Source organism: Gekko japonicus, unplaced genomic scaffold, assembly GCF_001447785.1.
Source record: "Gekko japonicus isolate JY-2015 unplaced genomic scaffold, Gekko_japonicus_V1.1 scaffold761, whole genome shotgun sequence".
Taxonomy (NCBI): Eukaryota; Metazoa; Chordata; class Lepidosauria; order Squamata; family Gekkonidae; genus Gekko; species Gekko japonicus.
Window position 1 is genome coordinate 177,449 of NW_015177030.1, and position 20,578 is coordinate 198,026.

The window sequence follows — 20,578 nt, forward strand, 5'->3', positions numbered from 1 at the left end:
AGGGTTGTGATTCACATTCAACCTCGCTCTTGACGTCCTCGCAGCTTCTTGAATGCGCATTCCATTCTTATTGCATCCTAATTCTATCCCCAGAGGCCTCTTAATAATGCTTTGCCTTAATATATAGCCTTATGTATAAAAAGTGCAGTTATAAAATATATATTCTGCTATAAATTTCTCTAAGCAGAAAGTTCTAGGTTACGTGCCAAGATCTGGATCTATTATAATTAAACTTCTGAAGGCACAGTGACAGCTGTCAGCATATAAACATGGCAAAGGAAATCTCAGAACCCACATTCAGAAATCACTTTCATTTTTCCCTTGTCCTGCAGCTCCCTGTGTTTATCCAATCTCCTCTTGAAGCTTTCTAGGCTTGTAGCCGCCTGCCACTTCCTGTGGCAGGGAAATCCACGTGGGTGAAAGAAGTACTGCCTTTTTCTGCTGCTTTCAGTTTTGTCTTCTCCAGTGACTCTTCATTTTAGCTTCTAGGGAGAGGTCAGGCTTGATTTCCTCGAGAATCCATGGATTTGTCTTTTGGGTGGGCTGCGGGATCCATTAAACTCTCCTACCGCTTTCTTCACTCTCAGACTTCCACACCCATCCATAGTAAGGTGGAATACTGGGGTGTGAATTATCTCCACCTTGGTCTGCAGTGACACAACCTGATACTTAAGAATCTGTCCGAGCTCCTCCCAAGACACCTTCTGGGGTTTTTTTTGTTGCAGTCTGCCTTTTGGTTGAACAAAGTCCAAGGACACCTTTAAGACTGACAAAGTTTTATTCCCGGCCTTAAAGCTGTCCCTTAGGTCTTAAAGGTGCCGCTGGACTCAAACTTTATTCTGCTGCTTCAAATGGACACGGCGACCCCCTGAATCCCTTTCGGTTGATGATTGAGACAAGGAATCATAGAATGTTAGAGTTGGAAGGGACCTTGCAGGTCATCTAGTCCAACTCCCTGCACTCTGCAGGAGCACATCCGAAAGACAGCCCTACAACATACCCGAAATATGGTCGTCCAGCCTCCCCTTGAAAACGTCCAGCAAAGGAGCCTCCACCACCTCCCGAGACAGTCTATTCCACTGCTCAACCACTCTGACAGTTAAGAAGTTTCTCCTGATATTTAGCTGGTATCGACTCCCTTGTAATTTCCACCCATTAGATCTAGCCTTGCAATCCGGAGCAAGAGAGAATAGATCAGCTCCATCTTCTACATGACAGCCCTTCAGATATTTGAAGACTGCAATCATGTCCCCTCTAAGCCTTCTCTTACCCAGGCTGAACATACCCAACTCTTTCAGCCTTTCCTCCTATAAGACTTGGATTCCAACCCTCTCATCCTCCTGGTTGCCCTCTTCTGGACACGCTCGAGCTTGTCAACATCCTTCCTACAATGTGGTGCCCAAAACTGGACACAGGACTCCAGGTGAGGCCTGACCATAGGAGAAAAGAGTGGAACTACCATCTCCCGTGATCTAGGAAAACTTTAACAGTCTCAGTTGCATCATCGTCATCCTTAAGGTTGTGTCACTCCTCAGGTGCAGGAGACGGTGCCAAAGAGAAGGTCCGGAACCTTGGCCGATGCCCAGAGGCGTCAGGCCAGACCCCAGTGGAGATCAAGCACTGCTTGGAGGGCGCATGCCTTCCACTAGGGGTGTGTGTGTGCGTGTGTCTTGGGATGGTGTGTGTGTGACGGTTTCCCTGGAAACTCTTAGGGGCAGGTGCTGACTTTTCTGCCCAGGGAGCTAATCCTTTTGGCACTTTGCAGGTCAAAGGTTGCTGGGAAGGGAAGCCGGAGACACCAGCCCTGGAGTCCTTCCCGTCTGCCGAGGCAGGGCTGTGTGCTCAGAGGCAAGGTGCCTAGGGTTGCCAACTGCCTGGAGAACCAGAGGCCCTGTCCCTGTAATAGAGGTTTCGTGGGCTGTTATTGTATCTCCATGCCGTCAAAGGCTTCAGTTGCTTATTCCCAATTGTTCAGCTTCTGTTGAATGTTTTATTTTTAAAAATTTTAATTTATTCCCTTCGATGGAGACCTAAAACGGCTCACATCATTCTCCTCTCCACAGTTTTATCCTCACAGCAACCCTGTGAGGTAGGTGAGGCAGAGAGGGCGTGACTGGCCCGGGGTCACCCAGCCAGCCTCCGTGGCATGAGTGGGGATTCAGAACTCGGGTCCCAGTCGGACACTTTAGCCCCTTCACCACACTGGCTCTTAAAGGTAAAGGTTTCCCTTGCTCGAAAGCCAGTCGAATCCGACTCAAGGGATGCGGCGCTCATCTCCATTTCCAAGCCGAAGAGCCAGCACTGTCCGAAGACGTTTCCGTGGTCATGTGGCCGGCATGACTAGACGCCAAGGCGCATGGAACTTTGTTACCTTCCCGCTGAAATGGTACCTATGCATCTACTTGCAATTTCTTGCTTTCGAACTGCTAGGTTGGCAGGAGCTGGAACTAGAGACGGGAGCTCACTCCGTCATGCAGCACATTCGGGTCTTGAACTGCTGAACTACCAACCTTCCGGTCCGCAGCTCAGCGTCTTAACCACTTGAGCCACCGCTTACAGGAGCGGAATATTTTCCTCCAGTCTTGGTGGCCACCCAAGGGCTCCTGCAGGGTGGGCAACAGCAGCAGCAGCCACACGAAGTTTGTCCGCATGTGTCGGGTTGTGTGTGTGTGTGTGACTGGCCTGCCCGTCAGGGGCCACGGGGCTCGCCTTCTGCCAGGGCTGCTTGGCCACCCGCGGCTTCCTGCCCGCCCTGGAGCAGCAAGGAGAAGCCCCGAGGAGCTGGGCTTAGCCCCACCCTTGGCCTTTGTTTTGGGAAAAGGAGGGCTGTCCTTCCCCTCTTGGTCTGGGGGGAGCCCCTGCCCGCCTTCTCCCCTGGGCTTCTCCGGGACACCCCCCCCACCTCCCCCTGCCTCGGCCTGCCCTGCTCCTGGCCCTGCCTGCCCCCGTCCAGCTGAGACTGGCCTCTCTGGCCTTTGGGTGGCCTCCAGCCAGCCGGCCGTCCTCCCCTCCCCACCTGCCCCCGGGGAGATATAAGCGCAGCCTAAGCCAGACGTCCTCCCCTGGAGCCATGGCCTGGTGCCGCAAGCAGAGAGCCCCGGAGGGAGAGCCCCACCGCCTGACCGTGGCCCCCGGGAGCCCGGCCGAAAAGCGACTCCTGGAGGAATCCTTCGGCCAGATCTTCAAGGAGCCCGAGCCCCGCGGGTGGCACTGCGCCAAGAGGCTGATGAGGGACCTGAAGCGTAAGTGGGGTTGCCAGCTCCAGGTTGGGAAATTCCTGGAGGTTTGGGGGGGGGCCTTGCCTGGGGAGGACGGGGAGATCCGCTGAGTCCGCCCTCCAAAGCAACCATTCTCTCCAGGGGAACTGGAGACCAGTTGTAATTCAGATCATAAATCAGATCATCCGGAGATCAGTTGTAATTGTGGGAGACCTCAAGGCCCCACCTGGAGGCTGGCAACATATGTCCCCCAGAAAGCACTGCTGTCGGGGGCTAAGAACCGCCTGGCCCTCCCAGGCACAGACCATCATTAAAGTGTCGAATTCTCTGCCAAATAATTTTAAGTCAATGAAAGCATTTGGGATTGCTTTCCTTACTTTGTTTGGATCATCTTAAGTTAATGTATGAGTTGTTTTTTTCTAAAGTAAAACCTCCGTATTCAAGTTAAATGGCCGTGTGGGCACTTTGCGATAAATAAGTGGGTCTTGGGTCGCAGTTTGGGCACTCGGTCTCTAAAAGGTTCGCCATCATTGCTCTAAGCTGCGGAGTCTTGTGAGCAAAAATTCTACTTTGTGAGCTACTGGCATTAAAGTTGTGAGTGAGCGATTTGGCTACTGCATATATTAGTTTGCTCTGGAGCCCCATGCTTCCTGAGCTGAGACAAAAATGTGTGAGCTGGAGGCTAAAAAAACTGTGAGCTGGCTCACACTAACTCAGCTTAGAGGGAACACTGGTCTCCAGGCCCCACCTGGAGACTGACGACCCTAGGTGGAGGACAGCCTTGTGGGCAGTGTTCCCCCTAAGCTGAGTTAGTGTGAGCTGGCTCACAGTTTTTTAGCCTCCAGCTCACCCATTTTTGCCTTGGCTCAGGAAGGATGGGGCTCCAGAGCAGACTAATTTAGGCAGCAGCCAAATCGTTCGCTCACAACATTAATGCCAGGAGCTCACCAAGTAGGATTTTTGCTCACAAGACTCCACAGCTTACAGGGAGCATTGCTTGTGGGGGAGGATGGGTTCCTTGGCTGAGCCGGGAAAGCAGAAGGAGGAAACCCGCAGGGTCGGCGTGCCCCTGTTTTGGGCTGAACAGGGAAGCGGAAAGGGGGGGTGGAGGCTGCAGCTCAGGACAGAGGATGGTGACGGGTGTGTGTGGGGGGACCCTTGGCTGGTGTCTGGGCAGCAATGTCGGGGGTCTTAAGGGGCCTCTTTCTCTGCAGCCCTGGGCCTCTACATCCGCTCCCAGAGCCTCAAGTTCGGCGAAGACTGGATCTTCCTCTTTCTCCTTGGCATCTCCATGGCAACCATCAGCTTCGGCCTGGACGTGGTCACCTCCAAGTGCCAGCGAGGTGAGCTCTCTCCTGTCCCCACAGAGCTCTCCGGCGGGCCGAATGTCTGAGGAAGGGTTCTGTGGGACTCAAACACTTGCACGGTCTGTTCCCCCCCCCCCAGCCTGAGTGGGGTTTGGAACCTGGGTAGAGGGCGCTTTCACACACATTGAATACTGCACTGTCAATCAGTGTCAGTAATGTACTGTCAGTCACTGTCAATGCACTGTCAATCACTGAGCCAGTTTGGTGTCGTGGTGAAGTGCGCGGACTCTAATCTGCGAGAGCAGGGTTTGATTCCCCACTCCTCCAATTGCACCTGCTGGATGACCTTGGGCAAGCCATAGTTGTGACAAGAGCTGTCCTTGAAAAAGAGCGATTTCTGTCAGAGCTCTCTCAGCCCCCACCTACCTCCCAGGGTGTCTATTGTGGGGAGGGGAAGGGAAAGGAGTTTGTGAGCCGCTCAGAGACTCCTTTGAGTAGTGAAGGGCGTGGTATAAATCCAATCTCTTCTTCTTCTTCTTTTTCCCTCTAAACTGAGTTAATGTGAGCTAACTCACAGTTTTTTTAGCCTCCAGCTCACACATTTTTGTCTGAGCTCAGGAAGGATGGGGCTCCAGAGCAAACTAATTTATGCAGGAGCCAAATCGCTCGCTCACACCTTTAATGCCAGTCGCTCACAAAGTAGTATTCTTGCTCACAAGACTCCACAGCTTAGAGGGAGCATTGGTGTCAATGCACTTTGCAACTGGATTTCACTGTGTGAAGTGGCAGAATCCACTTGCAAACAGTCGCTGAAGTGGATGGAAACGGCGTTATTTAGCATGGGTGGTGGAAGCGCCCCAGATCCTAGCCTGACACTCTTAACCGCTCATCTGGCTCTCCTTTAAAGGTGCAACTTTTTCTCCAGCCTGGTTGGCAACTCCGGCTGAAACAGAGCTCTTTCCTATCAAGGCGAGTTCCCATTCTTGTGTCACAACCTCTGGCTCCCCCCTCCCCCCAGGACATTACCTCAAGCCTGGTGGATAGAGAGACCCATTCACAGGAACCAGACTCACAACAATACGATATAAAGGCAAACAAATAAATATCTTAAAGCAACAAGAAGAAGAGATTGGATTTATACCCAACCCTTCACTCGGAGTCTCAGAGCGGTTTACAATCTCCTTTCCCTTCCCCTCCCCACAACAGACACCCTGTGAGGTGGGTGGGGCTGAGAGAGCTCTTCTGAGGACTGCTTGTGAGAGAACAGCTCTGAGAGAACTTGTGACTGACCCAAGGTCACCCAAGCTGGCTGCGTGTGGAGGAGGAGTGGGGACTCAAACCCGGTTTTCCCAGATTAAGAGTCTGCCGCTCTTAACCTGACAGACGGGGAAACCACCAGGAGGTTCTGTGGGCTAGATCTTAGGAAGTCTGTGAAAGAGAAGGTGCTCGCTCCGGCATTGCAGGCATTTCTGTCCTTTCCGAGGGCAGCTGTGCTGGTCTGCAGCGGAACAGCCAAGTTTGAGTCTGGCAGCAGCTGAGAGACCCACAAGATTTTCGGGTTATGAGCTTTCGAGCTCATACTCCAAAAATCTTGAGGGTCTCTTTGCTGCTGCTGGACTTGAAACCAGCCAGGCTATTTGGTGGTGGCCCCTTTTGGAAACAGCCACAGAGGTGGTGCTGAGCCGACAGCAGGCAGATGTAATCTGCGTATGAGCAAAGGCCTTGTGATGGTCTTCTGTTCACAGGGGTCATTTCATAGAGGAAGAGGTGCAGGAGCTCATTAGCATAACCTATTTGCATTATGCCACACCCCCTGACATCACCGGAAGTGTGTCAGAAGGCAACACCCACCGCTCAGGCTCCACTGGACTGTTTTGGATTGCTAGCTATTGAAGGGGGGGGACATGCAGATCTGCCCTCGCAGAGGAGGGAGAGCTTGTACCTGAATAAAACTTGGTCTTAAAGGTGCCACTGGACTGTTTTGGACTGGGGGGGCTCTGCAACTTACCTGGTTGATTCTTGCTCTGACTGAGGGCTGCTAGAAGCAGGGGGTGGGGCTTGTTGCATGTGCCCGCCCCCTGGACTCTTTACTGCCGGAGCTCTGCTCCTGTGCACTCCCACAGGAAATAGCCATCAGTGGCTATTAGCCACAAGGTATAGATAGGGACTCTGGGGCAAGGGACGCTCTCTCTTCTTGGTGCTTGGGGGGGGGTCAACAGTGGGAGGGCTTCTAATGTCCTGGCCCCACTGGTGGACCTCCTGAGGGCACCTGGTATTTTTGGCCACTGTGGGATACAGAGTGTTGGACTGGATGGGCCTTTGGCCTGATCCAACATTGGCTTCTCTTATGTTCTTATGACCCCTGTCTGTTCGTCTTGCCTCTCCCCTCACCCCTGCGCCCCCCGTAGCCAACCTGTGGGCTTACGACGAACTGGAGGGCCACCGCCACTTGCAGTATTTCTCCTGGACTTTCTACCACGTGGCTTTGACGGTGGGTTCCGCCGCAGCTGCCAAATACATCTCGGCCCAGGCCGCGGGTAAGTCCACCTTTTGGCTTGAGGTGGGGTGTGAGGGGTGGAGGCTGTGGGACAGCCCCCCCCCCGGGAAGGGGTCCCACCATCCCTCTGGCCAGCCCTGCCTTCCCAGGCTGGTTGGCGCTGCCCGAGACGCACCCCTGGAGGTCGAACAGGAACTCCCGTGCCAAAGAAAGTCCCCGAGCGGGTGGCCCCCCCCTTCTGCCTCCCTCGCTCTTCTTCTCGCAGGCTCTGGGATCCCGGAGCTGAAGGTGGCCCTCCGAGGGGTCGTCCTCCACGAATTCTTCACCTTGCGGACCTTTGTGGCCAAGCTGTTGGGAGTCGTTTGCTGCTTAGCAGGTGGGAGCACCATCTTCCTCGGGAAAGTGGTGAGTGGGACACTGGGGCGCAGGGTGGGCATCTAAAGGGGGAAGACGTTGGGGGGTGAGTTTGAAGGAGAGAGAAGGGGGGGGCCTGGGGGAAACATGGGCATGCATGCCTGAGGCACAGCAGTTGTCTGTTGAATGCCGACAGACATTCTGTTATAAGAGCCTTTGAGGAACGGCTATCTACTGGGCTAGAAATTTAGCAATCTGTTGTTGTTGTTTTTGCTGTGTGCCATGTGTACAAAGCTGCTTGAGTGAGCGGAGGGCTGGTTATGTTCTGGGAATCCTTGTGATGGGTGCTAACCTTTTTATTTACCTGACTGTGGAGGAGGGGAGCCGTGTTTGGGGAGGGAAGAACACACATTTCCCGTGATGCTTTCTTAGGGTTGCCAGGTCTGGGTTGGAAGATACCTGGAGACTTTGGGGGTGGAGCCAGGAGAGGGCGGGGTTTGGGGAGGGGAGGGGCCTCGGCAGGGTCCAATGCCACGGAGTCCACCCTCCAAAGCAGCCATTTTCTCCAGGGGAGGTGATCTCTGTCAGCTGGAGATCAGTTGTAAAAGCGGGAGATCCCCAGGCCCCACCTGGAGGCTGGCAACCCTGTGCTTTCTCTGTACTGTTGTCTACACATGTGAGAGAGGGGCTTGTCTAGACCCCAGCTTCCAACTTGTCTCTCTTCCCAAGACCGGGTGTGGTGACCGGGAGCACCTGCTGCCAAGACCTTTCTTGGTGTTTTTAGGAAGTTGGGGGTTTTCCCAGCAAGCCTTTTGATTGGCCATTAGAGATTAGATTGACTGTGCAGATTTTTTTTTTAATGTTGCTTTAGCAGCAGCTGCCTCCACAATAGAAGGACTGCATGATTGGAGGTCAGCCACGGCAGCCATTTTGTGGCTGGCCCTGCCTCCTGCGGCAGCTATTTTGTGGCAGCCATTTTGTGGCCATGCCAACACAAGTGGTAGATGCTGAACTGCAGGCTGTGGAAGGTCAGTAGTTCAGCAGTTTGAGACCCGAGTGTGCCGCATGACGGAGTGAGCTCCCATTTCTAGTTCCAGCTCCTGCCAACCTAGCAGTTCAAAAGCAAGACATTGCAAGTGGATAAATAGGTACCACTTCAGTGGGAAGGGAACAGCATTCCGTGCGCCTCGGCGTCTAGTCATGCCGGCCACATGGCCACGGAAATGTCTTCGGAGAGCGTTGGCTCTTCGGCTTGGAAACGAAGATGAGCACCGCAACCCTAGAGTCGGATTCGACTGGCTTTCGAGCAAGGGGACCTTTACCTTTTACCACCACACAGTCCGAATTCTGAAGGTGCTTGCAGGCTCAAAAAGACCCCGGGCCTAAGGATTGTAACTTAGGGAGGGAGAGAGCAGTGGTGGTGTTTTCTGTCTATCCCCAAATTAAAATTCAGTCTGTGTGTTCGTGTGCGTGGGGGAACTATGACAAAACCAGTCTTGGTTATAAAACCAGCATTAGTCGCTGGGGCAGATATGTTGGGGGAGAGCGATGGGGAGCAGTACAAAACTGGAACAACCTTCTCTGGCCGCAGAAGGAAAGAGTCAGACACTTCTGGGGTGGAGGAGGTACATCTCTGTGCGTGGGATGCCCACAAGTGGGAACTGCCACATGTCGCTTTGTGTCAGTCACGTGTGTCACTTTGGCTGTTGTGAGCAGGGCTGACAAGGGGGCAGGGAACAGGGGTGCAAAATTGGGTGGGTGGGGGAGTTACCTTACAAGGCACCCCAAGGGGAATTGTGGCATGGGGACCATTGCCCGATGCGTGAAGTGTTGTTGGTAGGTATGTGTATGTTGGGAAAGATTGAAGGTCGAAGAAGACGGGGATGGCAAAGGATGAGATGGTTAGACAGTGTCATAGATGCAACGGACATGAAATTGAGCAAACCTCAGAGGACGGCGGAAGACAGGAGGGCCTGGCGTGATCTGGTCCACGGGGTCGCGAAGAGTCGGACTCGACTGCGACTGAACAACAACAACAACAAATGTGTATGTTTACACACAACGGGGTGAGGCAGGCATGGAAAAGTGACAACAGAAAAAGGCCCCGCCATCCAAGATATCAGTGTGTTGCTCTACTATGGAGAACCACAACCCAAAACAGGATCCGGTCAAGGGATCCCATTCAAGCTGGTGTGAGCCTTTCCCGGCTGGTGAGGGGTTGCCTAAACTAGTTGGAGGGGGTAGACCTCTGAAGAGGGCCAGCTGGCTACTCCCAGACTCTGTTGAGCCCAAGCAAGCGGCATCGCGTTGTCCACACCCGCATTCCTTGTGTGTTGTGCTGTGAGGCCATCTGTGGCAATGTTGTAGCGTTGCCAGCTCCAGGTCGGGAAATTCCAGGAGGTTTTGGGAATGGAGCCCGGGGAGGGTGGGGTTTGGGGACTGGAGAGAGCGCTGTAACGCCACAGATACTGCAAAGCAGCCCGTTTCTGCAGGGAAACTGATTTCTGTCGTCTGGAGTTGTTATTTCAGGAGGTCTCCAGGCCCCGCCTGGCCGTTGCAAACCAAAGAGAGAGATCACGGGATGGAGGTCGAAGGGACACAAACAACCCTGATGTGCCAAAAAAAAGTCTTCTCAGACTCGAAAATTCTTTTTCCAATATTCGGTCTACTGGAAGCAATTCAAACGCCATCGATACCAACGAACCATGCCTATGACATCTCGTTGCGTGTATAACTTTATCAAAGTGGGCAGCGTTGAAATACCTATATCTAATTACAGAAATAAATTTCTGTTATTAGTATTAGCAAAAAAAAAGAAAGAAACGCAACTGGCTGTACAAACAACTGGCTGTTTTATGTTATACTTACATCATCAATCCATTTGGCAGACACTCTAGTCATATCTCCTAGTAACTGCATCAGATCCATTAAAGGTAAAGGTTAAGGTTCCCTTGCTCAAAAGCCAGTCGAGTCCGACTCTAGGGTTGCAGTGCTCATCTCCGTTTCAAAGCCGAAGAGCCAGCGCTGTCCGAAGACGTTTCCGTGGTCATGTGGCCGGCATGACTAAACACCAAGGCGTACGGAACGCTGTTACCTTCCCACCGAAGTGGTACCTATTGATCTACTTGCAATGTCTTGCTTTCGAACTGCTAGGTTGGCAGGAACTGGAACTAGAGATGGGAGCTCACTCCGTCATGCGGCACACCCGGGTCTCAAACTGCTGAACTACCGACCTTCCACAGCCTGCAGTTCAGCGTCTTAACCACTTGAGCCACCGCAGCTCCTCAGATCCATTAGTGTGATGTAGATCTGCTCTTCCTGCTCACTTATACATATCTAAAGCCCGTAATTGCTGCCGGCCGGCCCTTTTGTCAGACCTGCGTCTTAAAGGGACAAAACCCATCTACGCCTGGCAGTTGGCAACTCGAGTGCAGGCACTGTGTAGCAGGTATGTGGGCTGGCCCCACCTCATTGTGCTTTTTGTCAGGTTTCTGTCACCTTCACCCGTCTCTCCTCTCCGCAGGGACCCTTCGTGCACATGGCCACCATCTTGGCCACGCTCCTGGGCAAAGTCATGGTCTGGTACACAGGCGCCACTGAGGTGAGCGTGGCTGTCCACGAAAGCCTTGCAGCCCAGACGCTGCCAGCGGCACCCGTCCCTCCTTGTCGGCCTGGTGCCCAGCTGCGCATCCTGCTCACACCCTCTCTGCTCCTTTGCAGAACCCCTCGCGCAAGTACGAGCTGCTGATCGCAGGGGCTGCCGTGGGCGTGGCTTGCTGTTTCGTGGCTCCCGTCGGAGGTAACCGAGCTCCCGTTTAAAAGCCTGGGTGGGGGTGACACAGGTCGGGAGGGTGGCTGCCTCCCCTGCCCCCCTTGTTCCGCCATGAACAGTGGATTCGTGACCCACAGGGGTACTCTTTGGCGTGGAGGTCACAGGCACCCACTTCGCCGTACGCGACTACTGGCGTGGGTTCTTCGCCGCGACGTGTGCAGCCCTTACCTTCCGCCTGCTGGCAGTGCTCAACAACACCAGAGGTGAGTGTGGAGCATGGGGTGTGTTGGAGGGGGTGTCTCTTTCTTTCCGGCCTGGATCCCGGGCCTTGAACAGTTGCAGGACGCTCAGTGTTCCTCCTCCTCTTCCCTCCTCTGACAGAGGAGCGGATGAAGGAGACCTGGCCATCGCTAGCACACCAGAGCTTGGGGCGGGTGGGCCTTTTTTGCATAACCCCCTTCTGCCCCCTCCCGTGTCTCTCTGGAAGACACATCTAAAGGCACTTTCCCACCTGCTGAATAATAGTGCACTTCCAATCAGTGCTCCCTCTAAGCTGTGGAGTCCTGTGAGCAAAAATTCCACTTTGTGAGCTGCTGGCATTAAAGTTGTGAGCGAGCGATTTGGCTGCTGCATCAATCAGTTTGCTCTGGAGCCATCCTTCCTGAGCTAAGGCAAAAACGTGTGTGCCGGAGGCTTAAGAACTGTGAGCTACCTCACACTCACTCAGCTTAGAGGGAACACTGCTTCTAATCCACTCTCACTGCACATCACAAGTGGATTTCACTGCGTGAAAAGGCAAAAACCACTTGCAGAGGATCCCTGGAGTGGATTGGAAGCACCAGGAGTCATTTCCTGCAGGAGCGCACAGGAGCAGAGCTCCGGCAGTAAAGAGCCCAGGGGGTGGGCACATGTAACAAGCCCCGCCCCATGCTCCCAGCAGCCTTCAGTCAGAGCAAGAAGCAGCCAGGTAAGCTGCAGAGCCCCCCAGCCAGCCCCCTGGTCCAAAACAGTCCAGTGGCACCTTTAAGACCAAGTTTTATTCAGGTACAAGCTCTCCCTCCTCTGCGAGGACAGATCTGCACATCCCCCCCCCCCAATAGCTAGCAGTCCAAAACAGTTCAGTGGAGCCTGAGCGGTGGGTGTTGCCTTCTGACACACTTCCGGTGATGTCAGGGGGTGTGGCATATGCAAATAAGTTCTGCTAATGAGTTCTGCTAATGAGCCTCTGCACCTCTTTTTCTACAAAATGACCCCTGGCCGAAGCGCATTACTCAGGATGTGCAGCAGCTCCTTAATAAGTCTGCTTTGGAGTTGCCCCGCCCCCCGCGCTCCATTTCTTGGCCTTTCCCCAGCCGGGTTGCTGGCCTGGAATGGCGTCCTGGTGAGGGCCCCCCCCCAGCACCCCTGCTGATTTGCCCTGCCCCCCCCCCACTCTCCAGAGACGGTGGCCGTCCTCTTCCGGAGCAGCTGGCGTGTGGAGTTCCCCTATGACCTTCCGGAGCTGCTCTCCTACGCAATCCTGGGGTGAGTCTTGCGAGGGGAGGGGCCTTCGGTTCTGGCCGTGGGTCACCCTGCCTGAGCTTGGGGTGGCAGGAGGGCCCAGCAAGGGAGAAGAGAGCGGTCTTTCCCCCCTCCTACTGTTGGAAGCCCTTGGAAGCGGCACGGAGGGGCAGCCTAAAATCCCAAATGCCCCCAAAGGAGGGGGGCTGTGGCTCAGTGGCGGAGCCTCTGCTTGGCATGCAGAAGGTCCCAGGTTCAGTCCCCGGCAGTGCTCCCTCTAAGCTGAGTTAGTGTGAGCCAGCTCACAGTTTTTTAGCCTCTGGCTCACACATTTTTGTCTTCGCTCAGGAAGGAGGGCTCCAGAGCAGACTAATTCATGCAGCAGCCACATTAGCTCGCTCACCACTTTAATGCCGGCAGCTCACAAAGGAGAATTTCTGCTCACAAGACTCCACAGCTTAGAGGGAGCATTGGGCATGTCCAGTTAAAAAGACCAGGCAGTAGGCGATGTGAAGGGCCCCTGTCTAAGACCCTGGAAAGCGGCTGCCAGTCTGAGTAGACAATGGTAGACCTTGAGGGACCAAAAGTCTGATTCAGTATACAGCAGCTTCATGTGTTCACAGAAAACCAGAGTCCAGGGGCGCCATAAAGAGGAACAAATGTGATTTTGGCAGAAGCTTTGGTGAGTCCCAGGTGGCTCCGGGGAGTGTGAAGCCATCGGGCTTGACTGATAGCCCCCACAGAAAGGGGGGTGGGTCAGGGGGAACGTGACAAAGAGAGGCAGGTTCAAAGCAAGATCCTGCCCAACAGGATGAGGCCCTGCCAAGTGGAGCTAGCCAGGCAGCTGCGGCCCAGGGGGATGGGAGGGGAGCAGATACAATAAGAAGGTGCGGAGGTGCCGCTGAAATCCCCCTCGGCCTATCTCTGTCAGCCATGTGGGTCAACCTGTTGGATTGGAATCAGGGGTTGGATCCAGCCAGCTTCTCTGCTGGTAAAAAGGGTCGAAGAGTCACTTCTGACACCCCACTAAGCCAATGCTGGGGGAGCACGGGACCTCTGTGGATAAGACCCCTGTGGGAAAAGGACGCTCTGTCGTCTTGGTGCTTGGGGGGGGGGGTCAACAGTGGGAGGGCTTCTAATGTCCTGGCCCCACTGGTGGACCTCCTGGTGGCACCTGGTATTTCTGGCCACTGTGTGACACAGAGTGTTGGACTGGATGGGCCTTTGGCCTGATCCAACATTGGCATCTCTTATGTTCTTATAGGAACTCTGTCTGGGGCAAGGGACGCTCTGTCGTCTTGGTGCTTGGGGGGGGTTAACAGTGGGAGGGCTTCTAATGTCCTGGCCCCACTGGGGGACCTCCTGGTGGCACCTGGTATTTCTGGCCACTGTGTGACACAGAGTGTTGGTCTGGATGGGCCTTTGGCCTGATCCAACATTGGCGTCTCTTATGTTCTTATGAAGTAGAGAGGGAGGAATTGACCAAGAAGCTGACCCTGCCTCTCTCTGTCACATTCCCTCTGATCCACCCCATTTCTGGGGGGTATATCAATCGGGCCTAAGGACGTTGCACTCCGTTCTACCTGAAGATGTGAGCTGAGCTCCAACTCACCAGAGGTTCTGCCAGAACCAAGTTGGCTTGTCTTTCTGGTGCTGCCAGACTCCTGATTGATTTTGCTGCTCAGTCACGTCTGCCCTTTGTTGGAGGAGTTGCAGCCACTCCATCCCTCGGCCTGGGCCTCCAGCGCTGCAGGGCCCTTCTGGAGATGGGGGGCCAGGATCGTCCGTTCCTTTGTTCCTCTTTAATATCTCTCTGTCTATCAGAGAAGGAGAATTTCCACCTTTTCTCTAAGGACATCCACCACCACCACCCCGAGTTTTTCTATTGGAAGAATTTTGAAATATGGGGAGCACTGAGGAAAAAAGCCCTTTGAACTATTTTTCTTTTGCAATGGCCGAAATGCTTCATTTGCTCAAAACACAGAGCATAAGAATTATATGTAAGACCATTTTCAGCATCAGGTACCTATAATCCCTGTGTATACTGCAGTGCAACATTTCCAAGGATATGTTTATTATTTAAACAATTTTGGCTGCCGTTAATACGGTGTATTAATATGGTGTTTGAGACCCGGGTGCTGCATGACGGCGTGAGCTCCCGTCTCTAGTTCCAGCTCCTGCCAACCTAGCAGTTCGAAAGCAAGAAATTGCAAGTAGATAAATAGGTACCACTTCAGTGGGAAGGGAACAGCTTTCCGTGCGCCTTGGTGTTTAGTCATGCCGGCCACATGACCACGGAAAGGTCTTCGGACAGCGCTGGCTCTTCGGCTTTGACACGGAGATGAGCACTGCAACCCTAGAGTTGGACTCGACTGGCTTTCGAGCAAGGGAACCTTTACCTTTACCTTTAATACGGTGTAAGAGTTTGGTGTTTTCAATGTTCTAAAATTTCACTTGATATCTAAATGTGGTGGTAGTCCTACTTACTGTGACTGTAAATAAGAACGTTCCTGTCCAAATTATACAGTCCCTTTTGTTCAAGGTGGGTTGCCGGCCGTGTTGGTCTGTCTGTAGCAGCAGAAAAGAGCCAGAGTCCAGGAGCACCTGAAAGACGGACAAAAATTGCAGCAGGGGAGGAACTTTCCTGAGTCACTGCTCACTTCTTCAGGTCTGACGGACTGAGCGGTGACTCCTGAAAGCTCATCCCCCTACCACAAGTTTTGTTAGTTCCTTTTATTGACAATAAAGTTTGTTTCCTCCCAGATGGCAACAAGCATGTGCCCGGGCTGCATTTGGCCGTTCTCTCTCTCAAGTATAGGGGATGTTTGTGATTTATGCTAATGTAAAAATTAAGGCATCTTTATTTCTAAATTCCATAGATATGCCAAATAGTGCAACTTCTGTACGCTAGTTGATGTACGCATTTGATGCTGTAAGAACAGCAAAGCTGAAGTGTGATAGGAAAGTACATGCTGCATAGATTTCAGTTTTCCCAACATTTCTGGGTTTTTTTCTCCTGTGGGCTTCAATATTCCTGGAAATCCCACATCCTGCAGAAGCTTTTGTGGAGGCCTCTGCTGCGTCTATCTCTTTTGTCACCGTAACATGCTGATGGTTTTCCAGAACAAGCCGAAAATCAACGAGTTCATGAAGAACAAGTAAGCCCCCTCCCCGGTCTCATTTGTGCTGTTGTGTGTGGGGGTGGGGTCTGATCCTCTACCAGGGGTCCCCAACCTGCAGGCACCTTTGGAATTTCAACACAGGGTTGTGGGCACAGCCACAAAACGGCTGCTGCGGATGGTGGTGTGTCAGACCCCTGGTCGGAGTGACTCTCGACAACACTCTCTGACAGTGATCTGTTCATTGAGATAGAATCATGTTCTAGGCTAGTTCGGTACTGTGTCAGAACTGAGGTTCTGGTGGGAGAATCCAAAGATATAGGCCAGGGGCATCAAACATAAAGCCCGGGGGCCGGAACAGGCCCACCCAGGGCTCTTATGTGGCCTGCGAGCAACTACTGCAAGGGAGGGAACAGGAGACTTCAGCATGGTGGAACAACCTCGTCTGCAGCAGTCAAGCATTGTAGGAGCGTCTGCCCAGTGCTGCACCGCTGGCTCTCCAGTCTGCCCATACGGGTCTTCCTTTGCATCCCCCTCCCAGCCCATGAGGCGTTGAAGTGAGCATACACCCACTTGGAGCTTACCAGCTGCTGTCCTTTATACAGTTTATATCTCCGGTACCTCAAGTGGTTAAGACGCTGAACTGCAGGCTGTGGAAGGTCGGTAGTTCAGCAGTTCGAGACCCGGGTGCCGCATGATGGAGTGAGCTCCCGTCTCTAGTTCCAGCTCCTGCCAACCTAGCAGCTCAAAAGCAAGAAACTGCAAGTAGATAAATAGGTACCACTTCGGTGGGAAGGTAACAGCGTTCCGTGCGCCTTGGTGTTTAGTCATGCCGGCCACATGACCACGGAAACGTCTTCGGACAGCGCTGGCTCTTCTGCTCTGAAACGGAGATGAGCACCGCAACCCTAGAGTCAGATTCCGCTGGCTTTCCAGCAAGGGAGACCTTTACTTTACCTGGCATTATGTTTTATGGCACACCTGGCCTAGCTTGACTAAGTGACATTTTTGTCAGATCCGGCCCTCATAACCTATGAGTTCAACGCGTCTGATATAGACAGTTCAAACAGGGTCCCATGTCCACTGCGTCCAGTCACACGTCACAGCCGTCCCGCCTAGCTTTTGCGTGCACTACCCCCCACACACACACCTGTGAATAGACGGTTTCTTTATCTATAATAGCTCGCAGGCACAGTCTTGGCTTCAAGGTCGTCCCCGGATGAGAGAGGTAGCTTGGGAAGAGTTACATCGCCTACGATAGAGCAGTTCACACACACTCGGCCATTCACACACACACACCCCGCTCAGGAATTTCCCTCCCCTTACAAATCATGGCGAACTAGAGACAGAGTTTGACATGGTGTCACCTGCTACCAAAGAAACATCTTTAAAAGTCTGCACCGCCAATCAAAACTCCAGTGGCCAATCAGAAACCTTCCTGGGCAAAAGCCCCACCCACTATCTGAAACACTTGGCAGGTGCCAGAGTGCGCGACGGTGCCTGCGGCCCCCCACATTACGGACCCCTTGTTGTAAACGCAGGGTGTGAAATGCAGCAGGTAGAAACTAAAGGGGGTAAGAAGGCTCCCCGCCCCCATCCAAAGGGCTGTTATCGGCTCTTTTGCACTGAGGGTGAGTGAGACACCTGAGGACAGAGGAAGCTGGGGGGGGGCTTGTAAGGCTCCGGAGCTAATACCGCTTTCCCCCCCCCCCCGCGTCTTCGTTCCCCACTCCACAGCAGAATCTTGTATGCTGGAGCCGTGTCGCTGGTCCTGGCGAGCCTCACGTTCCCCCATGGAGTGGGGCAGTATATTGGTGCCAGGGTAAGAGAGAGCCCCCCCCCGTGGGGCAGGAAGATCCCCCCTCCTTCTTGCATCCCATGATGAAAACATGTCAAAAGACAGCAGGAGTCTCTGAGCTTCATCCTCCCTCAAGACTACTTTTCTGTATGCATTTAATCCCAGACTTTTTTTGGGGGGGGGCAGGCCATTGTCACGCATTTGGGTGGCTAGAGGGGGCCCCTTTCTCTTCCTCCTCCTGCCCGCCATGTGCCGGGGCCATTGGATTCCAAAGAGAACCCCTCTAGGGGAAGAGGTGTGAAAATCAAGTCCCCCTGAGCTTGTGCAGAGTGGACACAGGAGCATCCCCAGCCCCTCGGGGGGGCTTTGGGGAGGATGTTTCTGGGGCGGGAGGGGAGGCCTCCGGATAGTTTTCACCCCCGCCCGGCCTCCTTGCCTCTCCCTCCCTCCCTCCCAGCTTTCCATGAAGGAGCTCCTGGAGACCTTCTTCAACAACATGACCTGGGGGCGGGAAGAGGCCTCCCTGGGCAGCGCCACCCCCCAGCCCCTCAACCTGACCCACGATGACGCCAACTGGCTTCACTGGACGCAACAGGACCTGTCCGTGCTGGAGATGTTGGTCCTTTTCCTCGTCGCCAAGGTGGGTCCCCACGTGCCGTTGGGGCTGGGGGCTGGGGGCTGGGCAGGGGCGGATGAAGGCTCCCTGGTGCCGGAAGCACTGGCCCATCATGGTGCCCCCCACCCTCCTTTCCTCACTGACCCCCCAGTCCATGTTAGTGGCTGACCTGTCTGACCGGATAGACAATGCAGGTTGCAGCAATAGAAAAATGTATACATAGGATGATAACACAATATACTGTACAGACTAAGCTTTTCACCCTTTCCGCAACTTTGTGGTGCCCCCTTTGGCCCTGGTGCCCGAAGCACGTGCTTCGACTGCTTCATGGCTCATCTGCCCTGGGGGCTGGGCCGTGCACACTGAGCCCCACTCCTCTGGCACGGGCGGCCTCCTTCGCTGTTTTCACGCTCCCGGCCCTTTCCCGCCTCGTTTCCTCTCTTCTGCTACAGCCGCGGATGGGCTGCTCTGAGTTGGGGAATTCCTGGAGCTCAGCAACGGAAAAGTAGGCAGACGGAGAGTGATTTCAGCAAAGCGTACTTTATCCGATCAGGAACAAGACGACTTTGGCCGGCTCGCAGGCCGGCTTATATCCCCCGAGAAACCGCCACCCAAAACACACCCCTCCCTCCCAATAAATTATTTACAGTGGCCGAGAGTCCCATAGGCTCTCGGCCGGGAACCTAGCCCCCTGATTGGAGCGGGCTAGGATCCGCATAGTCCATTGTCTCTTGGAGCGAAGCTCGACGTTTGTCTCTGACCGCGTGGAGCCCGAGCCGGCCACGCGGTCTGGACTGGATACATTACAGCAACCCTCTCTGCTCCTCTCATCTGCTGCTCTGCCCCACTGCCTCCGTGCAGCGTGGCTGAGGTCAGCATCTGGCCAGACGTGGCCCTTGCCCCATTGGTCCGGAAGGGGGTCGGGGCTCCTTCCCCCATGCCCTCCCCTCCCTCTGCTGGCCCCTCCCCTCAGACATTCCTTTGTGGGCTCCTCGGGGCAGAGACCTGTTGCCGGCTTGAGCCCCGGGGCAGCCGAGCACAGAGACAGGGCTGCAGAAGCGATCATCAGTGAGCACCACCACCACACGCTCTCCCTTTCTCATCTCTCCCTCTTTCCCCTGAAGTTTATTCCCCCCCCCCCGCACTGATTCTGCCTGGGACTCAGACCTTCCCCCAGCCCCGTAGTTAGGGAAGTATTGGGGGGGCTTGGGGGGGCACCAACTAATTAAATGAAAGTACAGTGCAGGTGGTAAGTTGGTGCACTTTGGGGGCAGCCCAGGAGGGAGGGGGCCCAGAAGAAACACAAGGGGGCCAGGCCCCATGGGCCCCGTGTTAGCTACGGGCCAGCCCCCCCTCCCCCGTGACTTACCCGGCTCTCTCTCTCTCTTTCCCGATAGTTCTTCATGCTGCTCGCTGCAACCACCATGGTGGTGCCCGCTGGATATTTCCTCCCTGTCTTTGTTTATGGTGAGGAACGCCGCTGAAGCTGCCGCCGCCCTCGCCAGGGAGCCCCCGGGGTCTGCTGTCGGCACCTGGCTTCTCTGCCGGGAAGTGCTCAGGTCTTCTTAACTCCCGCCTGGCAGCACCCGGCAGCTGCGTGTCTGGCCCTTCCTTGGAGACTCTGCGCCAGCTCTCGCCCAGGGGTCCCCGCCCTCTGTGCGCCCGGGGGCACCTCCGGGATTCTGACACAGCATGGTGGGCACAACCACAAAATGGCCGCCACCGCCTAGGGATGCCGGCCTCCAGGTGGGACCTGGGGATCCCCCCCGAAGTACAGCTCATTTCCAGACTGTGATGTAATGCAGAGATCAGCAGTGTCCCCTCTAAGCCGAGTGAGTGTGAGCTAGCTCACTATTTTTTAGCCTCCGGCTCACCCAGTTTTGCCTTGGCTCGGGAAGGGATGGCTCCAGAGGAAAGGAATTGATGCAGCGGCCAAATCGCTCACTCACCACTTTAATGCCAGGAGCTTGCAAAGTAGATTTTTTGCTCACCATCCTCCACAGCGTAGAGGGAGCCTTGGGGATCAGTTCCCCTGCAGGGTGGGCTCTGTGGCCTTGTACCCCACGGAGGTCCCTGTCCTCCCCAGGCTCCATTCCTAAACCCAAAGAAAGGGGGGGGACCTAAACCAACCAAGCAAAAACCTCCAGAGGAAGTTTAGCAAACTTAGGTAAAGGCAGGGGTCATTTCGGGGGGGGACGCGGGGGAACACAGTTCCCCCGTGTGAGGTACAAGGGGGCGGGGCACATGACGAAGCCCCGCCCCCCGCTTCCGGCCGCCCCGCTTCCGGACCTCATTCAGCCAGGAGGAGGCAGGAGAAGAGGGAGGGTAAGTTGCTTCCTCCCTGCTTCTCCCCACCCCTGCCTGCCTGGAGCCAGGGAGGGTCTTTGTGTGGCTTCC

The 20,578-nt window shown here is 54.5% G+C and overlaps 1 protein-coding gene across 1 annotated transcript in view; it reads left to right on the forward strand.

Annotated features, from left to right (window-relative positions):
- The first annotated feature begins 3,070 nt into the window (after positions 1–3,070).
- LOC107124418 (chloride channel protein ClC-Kb-like) overlaps positions 3,071–20,578 on the forward strand; it is a 28,649-nt gene continuing 11,141 nt past the window's right edge. Inside the window, exons 1-12 of the mRNA XM_015427883.1 lie at positions 3,071–3,242; positions 4,433–4,561; positions 6,934–7,062; positions 7,288–7,427; positions 10,900–10,977; positions 11,097–11,175; positions 11,286–11,411; positions 12,588–12,672; positions 15,705–15,806; positions 17,505–17,589; positions 18,023–18,205; positions 19,579–19,648. Of these exons, the coding sequence (XP_015283369.1) occupies positions 3,071–3,242; positions 4,433–4,561; positions 6,934–7,062; positions 7,288–7,427; positions 10,900–10,977; positions 11,097–11,175; positions 11,286–11,411; positions 12,588–12,672; positions 15,705–15,806; positions 17,505–17,589; positions 18,023–18,205; positions 19,579–19,648 (1,378 nt within the window). The remainder of the gene's footprint in view (positions 3,243–4,432; positions 4,562–6,933; positions 7,063–7,287; positions 7,428–10,899; positions 10,978–11,096; positions 11,176–11,285; positions 11,412–12,587; positions 12,673–15,704; positions 15,807–17,504; positions 17,590–18,022; positions 18,206–19,578; positions 19,649–20,578) is intronic.